General features: G+C 36.0%; 1 protein-coding gene across 4 annotated transcripts; it reads left to right on the plus strand.

The window, feature by feature from the left end:
- The first annotated feature begins 804 nt into the window (after window positions 1–804).
- On the plus strand, window positions 805–19,360 carry NBS1 (nijmegen breakage syndrome 1). 4 transcript variants are annotated; one of them, XR_016063651.1, is made up of 16 exons: window positions 805–3,185; window positions 4,260–4,313; window positions 6,221–6,485; window positions 6,660–6,736; window positions 7,683–7,813; window positions 8,303–8,349; window positions 8,454–8,562; window positions 9,626–9,712; window positions 12,722–12,881; window positions 16,546–16,575; window positions 16,975–17,486; window positions 17,806–17,867; window positions 17,954–18,056; window positions 18,139–18,225; window positions 18,404–18,497; window positions 19,031–19,360. XR_016063651.1 is itself a non-coding variant. In XM_020698565.2 (14 exons), exons 1-14 carry the CDS (start codon window positions 3,149–3,151, stop codon window positions 18,190–18,192), a joined length of 1,728 nt encoding a protein of 575 aa, XP_020554224.1. In that variant the 5' UTR covers window positions 808–3,148; the 3' UTR covers window positions 18,193–18,335. The 4 variants fall into 4 exon arrangements, 3 of the variants coding, with proteins under 3 accessions (XP_020554224.1, XP_088733220.1, XP_088733221.1); XM_020698565.2 differs by lacking the exons at window positions 18,404–18,497; window positions 19,031–19,360 and having other exon boundaries at window positions 808–3,185; window positions 18,139–18,335; XM_088877095.1 differs by lacking the exons at window positions 805–3,185; window positions 18,404–18,497; window positions 19,031–19,360 and adding an exon at window positions 5,069–5,525 and having other exon boundaries at window positions 4,274–4,313; window positions 18,139–18,335.
- Window positions 19,361–21,248: the final 1,888 nt, after the last annotated feature.

A 21,248-nucleotide genomic window follows, 5' to 3' on the forward strand; every position in this document is an offset into this window, starting at 1 on the left:
ATCATCACTTCAGGGATGATATTATAATTGGTATAAAATATTTTACCTACTACTGGAGATGATTTTAACTCATTACTTACCTCAGGAAGCAATGAAATTTTATAGAACATATTCACTTCAGGGGATGAAATAAAAAATTGTATGCCTGCTTCTGGAGGCAATATCACTTCCACTTCATGGGATAAAATCAAGAATTATATACCTACTTTTGGAGGTAATATCACATCCACTTTTGGGGATGAAATCAAGATTTTATATATATATGTCTATTTCAGGAGACATTGAAATATATATAATATAGTTACTCATATTTTATCATGAATAATCAAGAATAAAAATAACTATGATATTGTAGAGGTAAACAAACAAATAATAAAAAATTATACTAGAAAAATTAACATTCTACCTTGATCGAGCGTAACGTCGTGTTGATAACGTGTTATAAACTTAGAATATAAAGAAAACAATATATGGATTTCATCCAAATCACTTTCTTGTTCTCTCCAAAAGCTTCTTATACAAATGAAATACATGGTGGTATTTATAAACCATCAAAATTGTGGTTACAAAATACACCATAACTATTATAATTATAAATTATTATGGGAATACAAAAGGGTATAACATAATGAATATTAAAAATAAATATAAAAAAATGTATGCATTCATATATACATATTATATATCATAATTTACAACAATTAACAATCTATCACTTTAATTTTAAATTCTTGAATTATTATTATTATTTTTTTTTTAATTGAAACCACCTAGAGGGGGGAGGGAGCTTTTCGGAGTCCCCGATCCTTCTTTATTAAAAAAAAAATGAGCAAATTTACAGCGGGGAGTGCTGACTCCCTATCATTTCTAACAAAGCTGTAAAATCAGGAGTATTACTCCCTTACAAATATTCGCCCAAAGCATAAACGCGGAGTACTACTCCCTTACATTAAATCGCAAAAGCATAAATAAGGAGTACTACTCCCTTACAAAAGTAATACTAGCTAAGGTGATATACAGAGTTGGAGGCGATAATCCAGTGTGTCAAAAAATTTCTGCCACTACACTCGAATCATCGATTCCAACTAGCATTTATAGATCAGGCTATACAAGAAATTCAAAGATTGTCGCCAAAAGTGATACATCATCAACAGTTGTAATAGATAAATAAGGGAGAAGCTGACTGAATATTAGTCACATGAATCCTCAGCTTTCAAGTCAAAATGATGGAGCAAAACAAGTCAAAGTATGAGCAATAATGCAATATCAACGTGTGTACCAAATTATGGCACAATCTAAGCATGCTCACAAGACAAAAAGGAATGAGATTGCACATAACAACCACAAATTAGAAGTACGCAATTCAGCTATAGAGTGGGCAAACAATAATGCAGTAACGAACACAATAAAGCAGCTTACCCAGCATTCACGCGAAGTTAAGGCAAGGTAACAAGTAACCTACTCAAGGGGGGTCAACAATAATTTTGAGTCGAACGTGTGGGAGGCCACATGAGTCAAGGTTAATAATACCTTTCACTGTACCTGGGAGGTCTTCCTTGGTAAGGATGCTAAGTTGTTGAGATGTACATGCTTGATTGGCTAGAAAGTCCGCCGCTTGGTTTTCTTCTCTAAAGATGTGAGATATTTTATATTTGATTTGCCTCAACAGTTTTCGAATGCTTTGAAGGGTGATCTGATGGTCCCATGCCCCTTGTCGTGGTGAGGAGATAAGCTTGATAATAACCATTGCATCCGTTTCAATCCAAATATTGTGAAATCCCTTTTCGATGCATATTTTCAGTCCTCTGTGTATAGCTCGAAGTTCAGCCTGGGTGTTAGAAGTAATGCCAAGAGGTTCTTGAAAGGCAAAGATCACTTGAACGAGATGATCTCTGAGGATTCCGCCCGCGCCGGACATACCTGGGTTACCTTTAGACGCTCCATCTGTATTCAGTTTGTACCACCCTTCGTGAGGCTTTCTCCAATGGACAATAAAAGCTTTTTGTCGCTTAGTCTTCGGCTGAAGAGGGATATTGATAGTGTGTACAGCGAAAAAATCTCCTTGCACGTGCTCCGATTTAAGCAACTCACTTTTATAGAGGTTGTGGAGGTACGCCAATGTTTTGTGAATAATGGTGTTGGCCTTGAATTCGACTCCCCTGTGCTTAGCATCATTCCGAAGCTTCCATATGTTCCAAAGAATCAAGACTGGGATAATATCTCTGATGTGTGGTTTAGCGTCGATTCTCTTTTTCCAGGATTGGATGAGAATAGTAATGTCATTTGTTTGGGGGATATTAATTTGGAATTTAGCTGCGAAATAACCCCAAGCTTCCAAAGACTTATTGTTATGTAGAAAGAGATGCGGTATGGTTTCTTCTGCTTCACAACAATAGCATTTGGAGGCCATTGTAATCCCCTTCTGCTTAAGCCTCTCATTGACAGGTACCCAATTATGAATCAATCTCCAAATAAATACTGAGATGTTAGGGATAATCAATTTGGACCAGAGAGTACGATAGAAGGGCTGAGGAGATTGGTGGCTTCTAATTTCATTCCAAGCTGATTTAGTGGTAAACATATCATTCTTGGACAGTTTCCAATGGAGAAAGTCAGTTTGGTTGTCAGTAATGGGGACATTCATGATCAAATCGATTATGTGCTGTGGAACAGCTTGTTGGAGTTTGTTAACGTCCCACGCAGAGTTGTTCCAAAACCAGTTAACAGGGACATGAAGATTGCAGTGAGTGCCCAAGATATTTGCTATAGTGCCTTCCGGTAGCCACCAGTCATGCCAAAAAGAGATAGTACCAGCCCTTAAGCTCCAGAAGATGTTTGTTTGTGCTTCTGTTCGAATTTTTCCGAGTCTTTTCCAGGTACTTGAATCAGTCGTGAAGATTTTGGAGAGCGTTGGAAAGTATCCTCCACAGTATTTACTTATGGAGAATTTAGACCATAGAGAATTGTTGAAATGTTCACTCCACACTACTTGAATTATTAAAATTATTTGATACTTTAATTAACCTAAAAATGTTGTCTCACATTTATTTCTACTCCACATGTCCGGCTCAATGAGTTGCTCAAAATACGAATTCTTGAACCCTCGAATTGCTTTCTCCACCAGTTCGGAGCTGTTGTTCGTGCACCGATGGTTTGGGGTCTCTTTCCCGTCGACCCACTTCCAGGTATTCATCATGCTATTCCCGACGGACGCTTCATTCCATGTTACGTTTAAGAAAATTCTATGTTATTTCATGGAGGAATTTGAACGAACACATTTTATGCCTTGAGAGTAAGGGAGCGTTGGCTCTTGAAATGCCGGCGGTGACACTGCATATACACTGAGCCGCAGTCTGGATATAGAGGAGTTACTGAAAGAAACGTTGACCTTTGTGAGGGAAAAGTTGCTTTACGTGTGTGGAAGAGCAGCGGTAACTCGAAAAGGGAATTGAGTTTAGATAATAAAGAGTATGTAAGAAAGGTGAACTCGGCCCAATTTGTGCTATATAAATTTCTAGGCAAACTTAGACAAGTGGGATATGGAGAGGAGCTGAAAATGAGATCACTTGGCCCAAAAAATTGTGATTCGTTTTGTGTATATGCAATGTAAAGGCGATGGGAAATAGTTGAAATCAGTTCTCCGTTTTCTTCTAGCCCCAAGGGACTAAGGGCGGGAATAATGGAACTCAACTTCGGGTGCTGCTTATTTTCAGATAATATAACCAGATAGCATATTAATTATTTATTGTGTAGGCAGGAATGGAGAAATTGGGATTGAAAATTCTTTATAGGCCATTTTATCTTCTTCTGATGAAGAATTTCCTAGATTCGTCTGGTTTCTTGTTGATTTGTATTGGGATGACATCTAGCATCTGATTGAACTCTTCTTCTGAATTTTAGGCATTGTTTCTCTGCCATAATTAAAGATAAAATTGGTGGCTAATTTTTAGTATATGTTGATATGATTAGGTGAATGATAACTTTTACTTCTGGACACAACTTTGACACAGACTTGCGCACATTTTATGACAGAATAAGCAAAACTAAATGTTTGATTGTACTTTTCTTGGGCTAAAGAAGGTTCTATTTTGAAAACATGAAGAGCTACAATCCCGTTTCTGTATTTTGAGAGGCTGGTCTCTTATCACGTCAATTGTGATAATGTATAACTATATTGTATCTTGATCTTATCAATATGAATATTTTGCAGTGTCTTTGAGTCAAGGCTACTGATGCTTCAAATATTCTGTCTATGGCAGGTGAACATGAATATTATATTTTCAGAAAAGGAACATACAAAGTGGGTCGAAAAGGTACAATGAATTCTGGTTTTTGTTAATTCATATTCCATACGCTGACACACATGCCTTTTCACCAGAACTATCCATATGGCCACGTTTGATGCATTAAAGTAATGTGTTAGCAATATTTGATTTATATTGGTTGTAAGGCCATATGGATAGCTCATAGGGCTATAAATCTCATAGCCCTCTTGCTGTTGTCTACCTGAACTCATTACAACGTTTGCCTAAGGGAGACGAAGGGTGGAAAAACTTAGTCAGATGTCAATTCTTGGTCATTGAGATTTGGGTCAATTCAGAATTATGTTGAAAATTTTCATTCCTTGGTACGCAAGTTATCTATTACTCAACAGATTCTATCTTCAAGAAACAGTAATTCATATGCACCAGAGTGCAATATGTTAGTGGTTTCCTTGCTCTTCTTTTAAATTAACATGTACAATAGATAGCTAAAGTGTTTCATCAGTTCTGTTGGATGACTTTGACTTTCTCTGCCCTTGGAGAAAGGACAGACCTTGATTTTAAATTCCATACGCTCTTAACAGGAACTATGTTTGACCTAGTGCTGTGTTTTGCCTGACTCTAACAAATGCGCCTTTAGGGTTTCTTTGCATTTATTTTTAAATAGAAGAATGGTATCGTAATAGTTTGATAGTACCCAGTTTATTTTACCCTGCAAGCAGAGAAGGAATCATTTTTTGACATACAGAAAGTGAAAAACTAGTCCTGTTTGATGCATAGTGTTGAATGTTATCTGCATGTACCAGACTTGGGATTGGGGAAAGACTGCGGCAGATTGAGGATCTCGTAGGGTGTTCGGACTTCCTGTAAAAAGTAAGTCATCTAGATGAAGTCAAGTGAAGTGCATCATAGGATGATGGAGTTTCCCCCTTCCATACTAGTGAAGTGAAAATTTATACCACAAAGGAGATTCAGATTGAAAGAACTGGTATTTATCTTACATGTGGATGAAAAAAGAACCCTCACTGCAGCTTGCACTAATTGGTATCTTGATGTTTGATTTTCATACTTATGCATTTGAGCCCTAAACCTGTTCTGGATTTGGGGACTTTTTAGCATCAGAAGGAGAGGAGAGTGGGAAGGGGAAGAGGAAAAGAAAAGATTCCAAAAAATGCAGTTAGAATTTTCTTGTCGAACCAGCTCCCGGTGCTGTGTTTGATTTCCTGATGGAAAGGCAACCATTCATGCAAAAGACTTCCACAGGTGAGGATCCTCTGGTGTTGTTATCATGACAGCTCACACTGAGCTGCACAATTGATGTCTTTCCATTCACCAGAAAAGGGAATCTCTAATTCACCTAATTGGTTGGGGAATGACACTTAGATTATGTTGTATTCCCTTGCCTTGGAACTTATTAACTTCCATGATCTGCTATTCAGTCAGATCTCATCATTTGAACCCAGCTCTATGCTATATTTGACTTTTCCTTTCACAAGAGATCATTTCATGAAGAATGCCTTTCTTGAGGTCAGGATGTCCTGGCACAAATACTATGTCTTAATCTAGTGGATACTTTACCTTGTGTATGGAAATCTCTTCATTGTAAAAGTGATGCAATTATATGTGTAAAATGGAAAACTACTGTAAATCTGTAACCTGGTCGGTTGGAAACTGCTTTTAGAGCTTAGCAAAATTTGGAAACTTAGTCTGCTTGCTCAAGGGCTGTTGCTCAAACTAGGGGTAAGGATGTTTCTTGGGATGGGATGATCTATTCTAACTATGTTTCCTGAATGAAGTTTTCTGCTCAATACATTGGCATATTCTTTTATCTCCTGATTATCTGCCTTTCTGAACTGAAATGTACCCCATGATCTCTGGAGTGTATTTACAAGATACTGCTCTTCTAATTTGTACAACATATTTCTTTATCACACGATATTCTACTTCAAATTTTGCAGGATGTGACATAATTGTTAATAAAGATAAAGGAGTCTCAAGAGTCCATGCAGAAATTATTGTAGATGAAATGATTTGCATGGATCATTTACCAAAGAGGCATTCGAATAGTTCCTCCAAAGTTAGGATAAGAGACTGCTCAAAGTATGGAACTTTTATTAACAAGAATTTGGGTTCTAATGAAAAAGTTCACGACCTCCCCAATAGAGAAACAATGCTCAAGGATGGGGACATTGTTGCATTTGGAACTGGAAACGCAAAGTACCGGTAATTCATATGCTGTTTTTCCTTTCCTTTTTGAGATGTTACTGTTCCTAGTTGGTCTATTTTCATTTTATTATTGATTCAATGGCCCTCCTTTTCTTTTACATTGATTCTTCATTTAATTAATTTTACATATAATCCCAATAAAGTTACATGCGGATATTGGTCATATGGCAGGTTTTCATTTATTTCCCTTGTCTTTTGTGCGCCCTCATTTGAGATGAATCAACTACAAGACAAGATGTCATTGATTGGTGAGTAATGCTTTTGAATCATTCTTAGGTTAACTTAGAAGGTTAATATGCATTGAAACTATATATGTACCTCTTGTGCAGGTACATTTACTATTAACGTTTTTCTTGTTTGAGGCCCAAAACCAAACATGAAAATCACTCGTCCATCATGCATCATGTTAGTCCTATAAGTACCCAATTTTTTTATGTGTTTTCAAGTGTATCTTTCTTCTTTTATAGTTTCATAAGTAATGGGTAGATCTTACTTTGTATTGCTTGTCGGTGTACGCTTGGTAAAAAAATTGGATTATCTTAAAGGATCCATATAAATAATCCGTTGATCAATCCCGTTGGATTCTTATTGAAACATAACAAATTTGAGATTGGTTGAAAAGTGTTGTTTCAGCCAGTCAGTCTTTCGACCAGATACCCCTAAAGACTATATATGTGGTTTTTCCCTGCCTGTGGCTCACGCTGTTTGAGGTGGCCAAACCCAGGACTCATTCAGAAATCCTGTAGTGAAATTGAGACTCTGTTCAGAAGCTAATTCGCGCGTAGGGAGCGCTGTCTGTTGTCCCTATCTATTCATTATATTTGCTTCATAATTCATTGCATTTTTTATTTATTAGGAAAAAACTCAGACATGCCTGTACTAAAGATGAACAAGTAGTTGCTGTAGCTTGAAAGAATTCAATGAGAAATACAAGAAAAGAAACTAAATAAAAGGACAACTGTAAGAGAAGTAATGAACAGTTGGACAGAGAGTTTTTATATGGGAACCCTTCACATCCATCTTAACTATGTCATCTTTCTCATGACATACTGAGACATAAGTACTTCCTCTCTCCTTCTCTTCCTCCCTCCACCCCCATGATTATTTTGGGTGCAGTGGCCAGGAAAGATGTAGGTAGAGTGGTCATATTTGATTTGGTTGAGTTGAGTGAGCATTAATATATCCAGCATGCAGGTGCTACTGTCACTCGTAATTGGACTTCTAAATCAACACACATGGCCCTTGATGAGTTCGTCCAGATCGATGATGACATTGTTGATGCTATAGTGGCTAGAAAACCCCTTGTCAGATTTAGCTGGATAGAGGTATTTCCAAACCCATATTCCTTGTTTGGGATAAGAAAACCTTTTCCCTTCTGCACCCTTATTTCCCAAACATCTACGAATACACACACAACGACTTACAAAGGTGGTTTTTCTTGTGATGCTTTAGTTAGGAATGTTTATGTCTGAATTTATGTCTGACCTAGAAGGCAAATGAGTTTTAAGTATCAGATTTAGTTTCAGTAAATCTTCTATAGTTATATTATGTCTTACATTCTATTAAGATCTTGCATGAAATGATAATTCGAAGGAGATACAAGGCTTATATGGCAAGTTCTTTGAAGTTATTCTTCCGTCTTTTTCCTGTGGGTTGAGCTACCACTTATCATGTATAGTAGGTCGATGTGTTGATACTTTATGCTTTTCTTAATTTTATAACCTGCTTGTTTGATTAAGGTATCAAATAGGTTAAGAACCAGTTGATTTTTTGCCTTTCAGGGTTACATATCCACTGATTACTATGGTATTTAGTTAATTGCAGGAACAACTATTTGCAGTGAAATACCGAGTTCCCTTTTGTGAGTATTCTCTTCCAATTGAAACAACTTGTAATGAGCACACTTCGGGAGAAGTTTGCCCTTTGTAGTTGGTTAAAATATACTTGCCCTTCTGTTTTTATCAGACATGCTCCAACTTTAATATTGGAAGGGGCATCTCTTAAAGTGACAGACCCAAAATCTCGAGAACAGTGTTTGAGAGGATACACTTTTCTGTTGGAATCCATATACAAGGTGACACTTTTTCTTAAATTGTTCCATTTATTCATGGAGAAGCTATAGCAACATTTCAGTACATCAGCATATCTGTGTCTGCGTGAAAAATCTACATGTCATATATGAGCAAGGCTCTGAGAACAGCAAAAAAGATGCATCATAGTGTTTATATTCAGATACAGAGAGTAGGCATTCTGTCATAATACATCTGTCAACTCATTATACTTATAATGCATTCGTATAGTGATATATATATATTTACAGTTTGATGGGCCTGTTTTGGAGGTTTCTTTTGAGAAAAAAAAAATCTGCTTTGAGTCACCTTCTAAGACTTGTTTGCTGATTTTTGGTCATTTTGCTGTAATCTGGGATATTCTGAATATTGTTTATCTATATGGTGTTAATTGTTTTACTTACAGAGCAAAGGAGATACTTCTCTCTGTTTGGTTTTATTTCTAGAAAGTGTTCTGTGGTTCCAGTGTGAATACGTTCTTGTTTTGCTCAATTTCTGAAAGTTTTACATGAGAATATTTAGATAAAAAGCATATTTTCAAAGTGTACATTCTTATTTACAGTCTTAATTTTACAGCTTAAACCCTATTGTTCAAAAGCATGCATCCCATTTTCATTAAACAAAATTCCATTTTCAGATAAGACCCTTTATTTTACATTTTAAATTTAGTAAACCTTACACATCTTCCCAGAAATGAAACTTCAATTCAATCCGCTAACTCTACCAATCCAAATTTTGCTACTCATTCGTTCAAATTTAATATTCACACTCTCCCGAAAACAAATCTTTTCAGAAAATGTAAAAATATAGCTTGTTTTTTGTGCGGGCTAATTTTAGTTTCTTAACTTTTATGAGAAAAGAAGATATGTGTTTTCTTTCCAATGAAATGCCGACCCCCATATACCAGGGAACTGAACATCAATGCAACATGACATCATTACCTTAATATGTTAACCAACTTTAGCTGTTGCAACGAGTGATACATCTGCTGCTTTCTGATGATTTCTTGAAGTCCTGAAAAACATATAATTATCCTTCACTATGCTCATATCCTTTTTTCCCTGGCAGTATAAATTCAAGGAGAAGTTGCATTTGTTGTTGGATTTGGCCAGTGCAGAAGTTGTTTATGTCGAAAGTCAAGATCCATGTAGCCAGGCATGTCATACATCTATCTTCTTTATCTTTCATGAACCAACCATGTTATTTGTTAAATCCATTTACAAATGAGTGTCTCATGCAAGCTGCTTCAAGCCTCTGGTACGGTGTGCTAACCTTGGCTGCTGTACTATTTTTTAAGGGTGGGGATCTGGAGGATAGTACCTTGAGTGGAGGGGAGGAAATAATTTCTTGCTCTTAGCTAGTGAAAGGTCCCTCTTGCTTGTGAAACTACATTAAATCATAACTTCCGGGGTTAACTTTTTCTTTTCTCTATTATTGGATTTGGGCCTTTCCTTCACACCACCTTGCGGAATGGCATGGTTTTAGAGAATACCATAGAGATTGATGGCCTGACAGCTGAAGTTTCTTGAGTGTCACTTGTAACAGGCCACCCAAAAGTAAGATCCCTACATTAGGTCCTATTCTTTTAACGTGACCTAACCAAAATCATAGCATCAACATGTTCACCAAATAATAACCTAATAACCGGAACAAATACAAGCCTTAACCATTCGACCTCTTTCTTAAGCACCTCTATTTGTTTTCTAAGTCACCTAAATTCTGAGTTGTTCGCTTTATCCCTGTATTTGGAGGAAGAAATTTAAAATACATAAGCAAAAGCTTAGTGAGGCCATGAGTGGGTGCACGTGGAAGAAAATAGTCAATACTAGAAAACTCAATCAAAATACTTAAAATATGTCATATTGACTAGCAACAATAACAACCGAGCCTGTGAAAACCGTATAAGGCAATGGCTGAATCTTATGATCACCACCTTGTGTCTCCCGAAAGACCATTTACTACCTTATCCTTCATGTGGGTAGCGACCCACAACTGCATAGAATTGGCCATGCTTAGGTACATGACCGCGCCAATGACACGCAGATAACCTCCACCCTGCCCATAAAAGGACACCCAAGGGGGAACTGAATGATGAAGCCTCAACTGGCAGCCTAATGCTACCCTAGCGTGCCCCGCTAACCGTCCAGCCCCGGGCCCATTGACCGCTTAGCAAGAACCACGTGATCAAATTCACATAATCAGTCGAGCAATTATATCTGGAAATAGACCATTTAAAGACCACATGCATATTTAATATTACGACGAACTGAATAATATCAAGATAAATGGAACTTTTTGGATACCCAACGGAAGTTCATAAAGAATTCCAGAATACCACATGACAATAACAATAGTCACGTTATAGCACTTAGCTCCATAGGGTTCCGATGCCCATTCAAATCCGAATAGATAACCAAATATCATATTTATTTTCATTTATCAACAAACGATTTCAAGAAACATTTATCAAGTTCGTCGTAAGAAAAGACCACTTTTGGTACATATATACAGCCATGCACGATAACATATAGTATTCCTCCAGTTTTGCAAATACGAATACACTTTTAAATGGCACTCACCTTAAAGTCCGCGTGATTGCTGTGTGTCTACAGTTAAACTTATCTCAAAGAAGTTGGGTTGATAGTTCATATGCAACTCCATCCTATTCTATCAATATATTTAAAACTACGAACATGATAGTCACGTATACTGGAATGTAACTACATATTAGTTACGTCTATAATTATGTACAAAATGAAATAGAGGGTATTTTAATACATCCAAATCTATCATATTTCTTTTATATTTTTATTAGTTAACTAAATATATTTAGTAAAGCAAGTTGAAAAATGAGAACAAATTATGCAACAAGGCCAGTCTATAAATAACTTTTAACATTATTTGTAATTCATATAGTACTGATCCAATTAAAATTAGTCAAACTTAATTTGTTAATAGTTAGTTGGTAAATAATTTATACCTTCAATAAATGAAGAATATATCAAACTTCCTATCCCAAATAATGTCAATAATAATTACTCTTTAAGTTTAACTTAATAAATGTTCAATTCAGCTGAGTAATTAACAAATACTTACAATATCAGAACAATTAAATAATTTTTCCCAATAAATATTCAGATTATGATAAGTGTAATTAATTACTTGTAATTAGTTAATATAAGTATCCAAACAATCAAATAGATATTGACTTTTTAATCAATTAACTGAAGGACGAGGGATTAACCAATTATATCAATTAAAACTAATATCAGAGCAAGAAAGAAAATGGTACAGAAATGAATGTTAAGGAAAGAGGGAAGGAAGTTTTACCTGCTGCCTCTTCCTCCGATTTTTCTGAGAGAAATAAATACAATCATGTGGTTTTCTACATATACATATACACATTTGTATATAGTATATATATACATATTATAATAATATTGTGGCGTGTACTGGCACTTATTATTTTTGAGAGCAAGGCACGTAATATTACAAGTTGATCCCCTTATTTTTAAGTTCATCTAATTTGACCCTAAAGCTTTGTACAATCCGATTTAGTCCCTTAGAATTTTATTGTATTTGAATCATATCCCCTATAATGTATATTTTCTTTTTGTAGCCAATTTATAACTTTCTACCCTACAAATTAATAGTCAGCTTTCATATAATTTCCGCTTTACCCCCAAATTATCACAAATAAACTTTTATGAATAACCTTAAACAAGAAATAGATAAAAAAAAAATGAATCTCATAGGTGATAATAAATTAATTCATTAAGGACGATACACATGATATTTCATTAATAGATACGGGGTGTCACAAATTCTGAATGAGATACTGTTGTAACTGCTGTGGAATTGACAAGCGAGGTATAAAATTGTTTAATGCTTGCATATGTTGTAGGGCACTAACAGCTGAGTTCACTGATTTGTAAAATTTGGTATTTTGTGCTCAAATATTAGATGAACTCCACATTCTCCACATACAGTTCAGTATGACTGGTATATGCATCTAAAACCGTGGTGAAGAAATGAGTTGCACCATTTGGTGATTTCCAGTATAATAGGTCTCACATAAATGTTGACACTTCATTGGAACCTTCATATAATCATAATGATTGCTTGTTTTCTTGTCATTTACTTAACTGGTTGTGGTCTTTGTAGAATTTAGGAGATAATCAGGTGTATGTGATGCCAGCTGGATCCACAAGTAGCAACAGAGGTTTTACTAAGTTCAATTCTATGCGTACAGTGAAAGAGATGGAATTAATCTCAGCCGTTGTTTCTGGAAATCTAGATCCATCTGTTATGGCATCAGCACCTGGTAAGTACTTTGCACCATGAGTAGTATACCTGATGATATGGTTTCTTATAGTACAAGAGGATGGTGGTGTTGTGTAGCACCTAGAATTACTATTCTGATATAGCATAGGTCCCAGCGTTATAAGATGTATATTTGTGCTTATAACTACCCCAACATATAGCTGCCAAGAATCAAGATTTGGAGGGAGTGAGAGGTTGAAGGAAGCACCACCTCGCAGCTTGTACTAAATATACAGTTGTCAGGCATCAGAGCAATTAAGCCTCTTTCCTTGTGAACTGAGCCATGCAAGTGTTCTTTCGTCCCAATTCCTCATTTTCCCTACTTGCCTGAAGCAAATGGAAACTTAACCTTTAATCTCTGCTACAATTACTGGCACAGCGAATTCTCATAAATCTATGGTGCAGACCCCCATGTAATGGGTGGACTGTATCATACCCAAGTGATGCCAAAAAATTTGGCTGTTAGGCCTCAGGAAGCTGGAAAATTCTTAGGAAGTGTAGGATGTTTTACCCCTGCAAGTTTACCTGTTAAACCATATTATGTTAAACCATATTATAACCAAAGCCAAATAATGGCTCGTCTGACACTCTGACTGTTGAATACAAAAATTTACTTTCTGAAACATTTTTTTAGATTGACCAGAGGCTTCTTTATAACTATACAACTTTGTTGTTTCTCTGGATCCTCCTGTCAATTGTCTCTCCTTTTAACTGAAACCAGGTTAAGATTCATATCCATGTTATGTGTGTCACAGTGGAGTTAATTTTTACTACAAAAGCATCAGAGGAGGGCCTGTTGTCCAAATACAGTCATTAGTTGTCTTCTTGTAGTTCCTTAGATAACAGCTTGTTAATAGCGCACAGTGAGCCATGGCGCCAGCATCCCCTCGAGCCATGTGTACGGCGCTGCATGCGCCTTCTTAAAGCACGGCGGACATGTACAGAAAAATTATGTATTTGATACATCAATATGTTTTCACATAAAAAATTACAAACAATTAAATATAAACACTAGAAATTATTTTAATCATCATATCATAAAAGAAATATGCAAAACAACAAGTGTTAGGGAAAATAAAGAGTTCAACATATACAAAACTGGGTTTCGCCCAATTGTTTTCAAGCCCCAGCGATTCAAAATGGCACACCATAGCGTGCTTCTGCGCCAGGAACATTAGCGCGCCATTTACAAGGGATGCGCCATTGTAGAAAAATGGCGCTGAGGGCGAGCCATAGCGCTCGCCTTAGCGTGTCATTTACAACTATGGATAACAGGAGATCTTTCACTAAGATATTATCTTTTCTGTTATGGTGGTCATAACAGAACTCCCACAGCGACATTGCAAAAGAATTATCACTATGCTAGCTGCCACAGGGGCAAAAGTTGTATGAATGATTTTTAATGAATTATTCCCTTCTATGCTGTGTGATTTGCCTTGCCAAATCACCCCTCTCATAGCCCTTGTTTGTTGATTGTTTTGAGTGAGTTCATAGCAAGCACACGTTCCTACAGATGGATGGATCTAGTGAATGTTTGAGGGGCCTGAAGAATTATTAAATTAATCTTTCATGAAATTTTTGCTTATAAAATTTGATTAGTTATAATTTAACAAAAAAATAAGGGTTAGTTACACTTACACCCCCTATCAAAATGTAAAATCTCCCAAAGAACTTTTGAAATTATATGTGCACCACCTCCAAGAATTCTCATTTACAATTGTGCCGGTGTGCACCTTGCATTAGGGTTTGTAAAGAAAATGCTAATGTCATAGCAAAAAAGTTACATAAACTTCTAAGTTTACGCTTCGTTTAGCATCCCGTACAAATTATTCACAATATAGTTAGTTTTTTCATTCATCAACTGCCACTTATAATAGTAATTCGAAAATAATATTTTATTACAATTACGTTATTTTGACTTTCTATATATTATGTTTACATTACAAGTATAATAATATTATTAGGGTAATTTGTCAATAAATTATACGGAATGTTTAATGAGGGGCAAATTTGAAGTTTAACTTTTTCATTGATGTCAGCATTTGCAGCCCAATCCCTTGTGGAAGTGGTACAATTGTAAACGGTGAATTCTTTGAATGGTTGCAAGTGTGATTTTGAGAGTTTTTTTGGGAAAGTGTAATTTTACATTTTCAAAGGGGGGTCTAAGTGTAATTAACCCTATAAATAAAGTTAATTTATAAATCTAATAAAAGCAAATTTTCATATCGTAAGCAATTTATGTATTTTAATTTACCGAAGTTGGGCACGACTTTCTTTTATATCATAACATTCGTCTATAATGAAGTTAGTATCAATTGTAGCTGATTTCTCCATGCTTTTATTATCTATCACCCCACATAAACTGAACAACAGGTACATACTATTTCTATTAGAATAGGAAAAAGGCCAATGAACATTGTCCGATGTTAGTCCACCGAGTGTTTAGAGTCCTGCCTCAGTAAATGTCGTGTCTTGGTGGTTGTCTTGTCGCCAAAGGCACATCTATCAGCCTGTGTGCCCATGTCTGCAAGTTCTGGATGCTTCCGGAGTCAATTCTCTGAATTTCATGCAAGTTGGGTGCCACGAGTCCAGTGTCTGGGTGCCCAATGTCAGCACCCAATGCCTACTTGTGCCCATTGTGTTTGCACTGTACACCCATCTTGCAGTAAGCAATTGTGTACAATGAGTCGCTCACTCACAGCCTGTTGCCTAGTCATTCCCATACATTCAGCCAACGCACCAACACATCTTTCGTGATGCCTACATGGCATGCACGACAAGCCTCGCTGCCCCCCCTATTACCACACATGGCACGCCCACAAGTTTTTGCTCAAGGGCTGACAGTGGCCAATGTGCCGAGAACACCTTGCCTCCCTCCATTCCTCCTCGAGTCAGTGTCACTACTGATGGGTCATTGTCACCATATCATGGCACCAACACTTGGCCAAATTTCGTGCGAGACCTGCCATCATCCATGCATGCTGACAGGCAATCCCGCTGTGCCAGTGCTAGCCAATGCTCTAAGGAGCTATATACTTGCTAATAAAGCTTTGTAACTGTTTCTCTGATGAGCAGTGCACCCTTTTTGGAGGGCGACGATCTCGAGAATAGCATAGTAACTAACAGAGTCTGCAGCAAGACCGTCAATCTCATTTGCAAGCACTCAGACAGAAACTTACATCTAGGTCTGATTACCAAACTAACTTTGTAATCTCCCCTTCAGCAATAAACATGATTCAAACTGTTATAAGAAAATTCAACAGTTTCTATCTCCCATAATGTCTGGCTAAAATTGTTTCTTAAATTTAATATCCATCTAAAATCCTCAGTTCATTTTTCTGCATTTGGAAATTACAACCATATATTACTGAAAATTCGTCATAGCTACTTATCCTAATGCAAAACTAGTCTGCAAAACAGCCAAAGAGTTGCCAGAAACGAAACTGCCTAGAAATATTAACCCGTCAGGTCTTGGACTTTGATTTACCTTGTTCCAATTTCTAGCTGGTTGCAGTTCTAGGTATATACTAGTATACCAATATCGTAAGCATCATAAATCCAAGGACTTGTATCTCTGGTTCATTGCTGTGTTGTTTAGTACAATCCAATGTGTTTTTGATAACTGACTGTTGTTAAGATTCTAATGCTCTTTCTTATGATTGTAGATATGGGAAGGTCAACAGAGATAAATAAAGGTTGTGATTGCCCATTTTAAAGCAGATACCCAATGGAACTAGAATGCCCCATAGTCCTGAATATGGTCAAGATCTTTTTTACGTGTATAATGGCGCTTTATTAGATATCATTATTAAAACCTTAATTGAATTTACCATCAGCTAGTCTTTCACTTGTGATTCACTAAGATTTCTCTTTCTCAAGAAACAAGAATTTGGAATTTCACAAAACCATTGAGGATAGGCAGACAGCCTCTGTGTCTGGTCTAGTTCATTCAAGAACCTTAATCTGATTTGAATTCGGGAAGCAGAGTTGGAACCTATTTGAAGTGATATGCTGTTTTGACGGCTTAAATGAACAACTAATATTGCAGATAAGATGGAGAAAATTAATTTACTTATGTAAATGTCTTCTTGCAGTGCTGGTCACTTCTTCATGTTCCACAGATGAGACAGTGGTAGCAGATTCTGATGTAGAAATGGGAACTGCAACATCAATTCCGGCATCTGGCCCTTCTGAAGATGAATGTCTGAGAAAAATAACAGTCCACAAAGCTGAATGTGCCAAATATGATTGTGTAGCTGAAAATGTTGTTCATATTGAAGAATCTACTAAGCATGACAACAAAGAGAGTGCAGCTGCTTTCAAAACCATTGCACACGAGAGGCAAGAATTTTTACCTTCTAATCGGGATACCTTGAAGCCTGATAGTCCTTATCAGACTGCTAGCAAGTCTGATGGTATCAATATCACTTCATTAAGGGACAGAAATGAAGGTAACGTGACCAGAAAGGACAAGGGTCATGCATCTGAAAGTGAGAATCTGGATATAATATACAGCCAAGATCTAATTGTTCGAGAGCCTAACTTACCACAATCTGGTCCTTCTTCATTAAACGGTGCGGCTATAAATTTCAAGCGTTTCAGGAAGGTAATTGATCCCATGTTATATCTGCAATAAATGCTTAATTGAGATGTTCAATCCTTCTTGTTACATGATTGACACAGACCTTGTGCTTTCTGGTTCTATCCACTGTACACTAAATCATCATTTCCATTTTCTACCATGACACTCCTCCATCCTGTCGTATGCATGCTTGCACATTCTCCACAAGCATACCAACATCACACTACACTCGCACACAGAAATAGGCAGCATGATTTTCAGTTATACTGTTGTCCTTCTTTAAGTTTGATTCCTTTTCCCATGGCTTTTGTTTGATTTATCTTGTATATTGATTTTTTACTAGACAAGTGCTCCATCAGGGAACAGCTTCAACAACCTTATTCCATTTTCAAAGTACCCGTACGAGTACGATAACTATTCTTTGCTCATGTCCTGCTTCTCTAGTCTTTATTTTGGTTAAAGTTATTTATATGGATGTTCATTTTTGTTAGAGAGTCAGACTATGGGAATGAAGATGTGGCTGAATCTGTCAAAGAGGAGAAAAAGCGTAAACAGATGGAAGCGATTGCAGATGATTTATTTAACAATGAGAAGGTCTGTACACCTCATATCATGTGTTCTAAAACTCAGTATAAAATATGTGAAAAATATTTACCTATACAGTTATGTTGTCCAGGGGAGAAAGCGTGGTGCATCAGGTTCTCTTCGTGAGCTTTTTGCTCGTGGTTAATTGGGAAGTATGACGAGTTAAGAACCCCAGAAGGTGAATGTGTATACTAGTACTAGATTTGGTGATACATGTGCCAAAGATCTTTGTTTTGTGTGTGCAGTGAAAATATATTATATATATCTTTATTCTATTTTTTGTCGTAAGTCTTGTTGGCTGGTTGAGTATATGCTCAATGTCAATGGATTGTCACGATCTGATTTCGCTTTGCAAGAAGTGGGAGTCTGAAACTGACTTCATCAATTGCTCAGTCTTGTGAGTTGTGATCAGGCACAAAAAGAAGACCATCTTTGCAACAATTTTTCCAGGTGTGCATATTAACACTCATTATGTCCTAGAAAGTGCTTGGTCTTTCTCTCCGTTGTTTTGTCCAGAGATTGTTGCAGCCCATTGCATTGATAGTCTCTTTTTGTGTCGTCCTTCAGTATTCTGTTTCAGGAGTTGTGCTGCCAAGTATTTTTTGGCTCTATATGATCATCTCAAGTGGCTAATTTCTTAGAGCATGGTTCATTTACAGGGAATTTTGTGCATTCATGCCATGCGTGCCTACACATCTTAGTTCTTGATTCCCACTTAGATGCCTATTTTTTGTGTTGGGCAGCTTACAAATTCTAACATAGTCGACCATAAGTTCATTGCTAAATGCTTAGCAGAAGCTCTTTGCCAATCCCTGCTTTTCTTTCCTCCAACCATTCACCTGTGAAAACTATGAGGCATTTGTCTTGATGTGAATAATATATTGCTGCATTTGGATTGAAGGATTTGAGACGTATATCTCGAAATAAATCATCTCAAGCAAATTGCATATGCTTAGATGATTTTGTGTTGTTTTGAATTTCAGGTCCTTTGTGAGGTTTGCTGTCAAACCCACTCCACCATAGGGTCATTGGAAATCCCATGTGCAAATGCAACAGCAGCCTCAGTAGGCAAGCAATATCTTGGGTTTTTTGTGCTATGCAAGTTTTGAGAAAGCCACCACAGCCTTCTTGTTCTCACTTTCAGTCCTCTTGAACCTGTCTGAAACATCTTTAGCCCCTACATTTGGACTAGGACTAAGTCCAAACCTCCATATCTCGAATGATAGAGGATAGCTTGATGTGATTAGATTTGACTAAATTTCAAGGGAATTTGCTTTCCATATAAGATTTTGTTAGATCTTATATCAACCTAATCATCCACGTGCTACGTATGATATTTTCTTTTTTCCCATTTGCACGAATAGAAAATGAACATGAATTTATAAAAACCTCTTGTTCGGATTAGGTTTCGGTCAAATTCAATCAATTAAGTGTAATATAAGTGGTTGGTTATTTTTTCTGACTAAATCTGTTATACTTATTGTGTAATTGGTTCAAATCAGGTTAAAATTGATTTGGACTATAATATCATGTTCTATAAACGCAGTCTGCGACAAATTCCATGATCATGTCTTGGTTCAACTACCCCACCTCAACTTTCTAGAATGCAAGTCTTTATTTTTCAGATTGATGTTCAACTAATCCATGGCGTTTTTCGCTTTTCAAAAGGAAATCACTTGCCATGTGATTGGCTTCAATACGAGCCAGCAGATCGCTTCGCATGTTCTATATGTTTTTGTACTTATTATTATTGGAAAAATGATTAAAAATCCCATATGAGATGAGAAATTGGGATAGAGAGCAATGTGGACATCGTTTTCTGGATGTCAGGTGCAGCAATACTGGTAACAATGGGCATGAAAGTCAAGAAGCTGCGGTAAGATCAACATCAGGATCTTCAACCAATCATCAAACAACAAAAAGTCTTGCTAATTGTATTAAAGGTGTGTTTTTTAGCTCATTCCCACTTACGGACGCGCCAAAGCACGACTTTCTAATTTAGTTATTTTTCTTTAGGAAGCTTCTAAACTTTTAGTATAAAAGAAAAGCTCCCTCCCTCCCCATGGATTATTAAGTTTTTAACCCATATATATATATATATATATATATAAGTTAAATTACAGCTTGTCAATTTGCACAGTGTGCGATTTTGCGCTGTTTCATTTAAAAAAAATAAAAAATTGTACCAAATTATCATCTTAATTTTAAGAAATTTACATGTCCTATGTGAATTTGCTTTATTAATTCTTTCACCAGAAAAACATTATGTGTAGTGCAAATATTACTACATTGCCCTTAAATACCATATGTATATTGCATTTTATGGTTTAAATATAAGTTTTATAAAATTGAGACAAAAAAAAAAGCTAAAATAATAAAGTATAAAAATAGACATATTTGTCTTTGGGACTTTTTTGTTTCTACGACATGATCAACTTTTTAATACATACGAAACGTAGAGCATTTGAAGTATTTTGATTGTAGCCGTAAGCATTAGACTTTAATGAACATAAGCAACATGTGTATATATATATATACTTTCATAAAGCATCGATTCTTTTCATATGCTATTTTTTTATTCCTCATTAATTATTAATCAATTTTAGGATTTCTCAACTCATTTTTAGAAAATAAATAGTTCAAAATGTCTTTTTTTCTTTATAAATTTAAGGGTAAACTATGTGTTGTTATTTGAACTATGTCAACTTTTACACTTTGTCATCCAAATTTATTTTTTGGTCAACTTATCATTTTAATTTGCCGAATTTGCATTTTGTCATATATGATCATTTTTTTTTTATCTTTTTGCCGAAAAAACATCACATATAGTGCACCTATGAAAAACATGACATCACATTGCCCTTGAATATCACATATGCAATACATATGAAGTTAGTCTTGCAGAAAAATTAACCGAAAAATAGTCATATAAGGCAAACTATAAAATTTGCAAAGTTGAGATAGTAAATTAACATAAAAAAGGGGAAAAAAGTTTAAATAAAGTGTAAATACGCATATAGTTCATATAACAAGATATAATTTATCCTAAAATATAAATCATAATCAAATACACATAGATTTTTCTTTTTGTTTATATTTTGCACACGTATCTAACCAGACTCGGCCACAAAATATTGTACAATCAAATATCCCGAATTTATACTTTATTTCCTTCTTGTTTCTTAAGTCCAAATGATTTAA

Source organism: Sesamum indicum, linkage group LG13, assembly GCF_026168435.1.
Source record: "Sesamum indicum cultivar Baizhima isolate 11 linkage group LG13, ASM2616843v1, whole genome shotgun sequence".
NCBI classification, from domain to species: Eukaryota; Viridiplantae; Streptophyta; class Magnoliopsida; order Lamiales; family Pedaliaceae; genus Sesamum; species Sesamum indicum.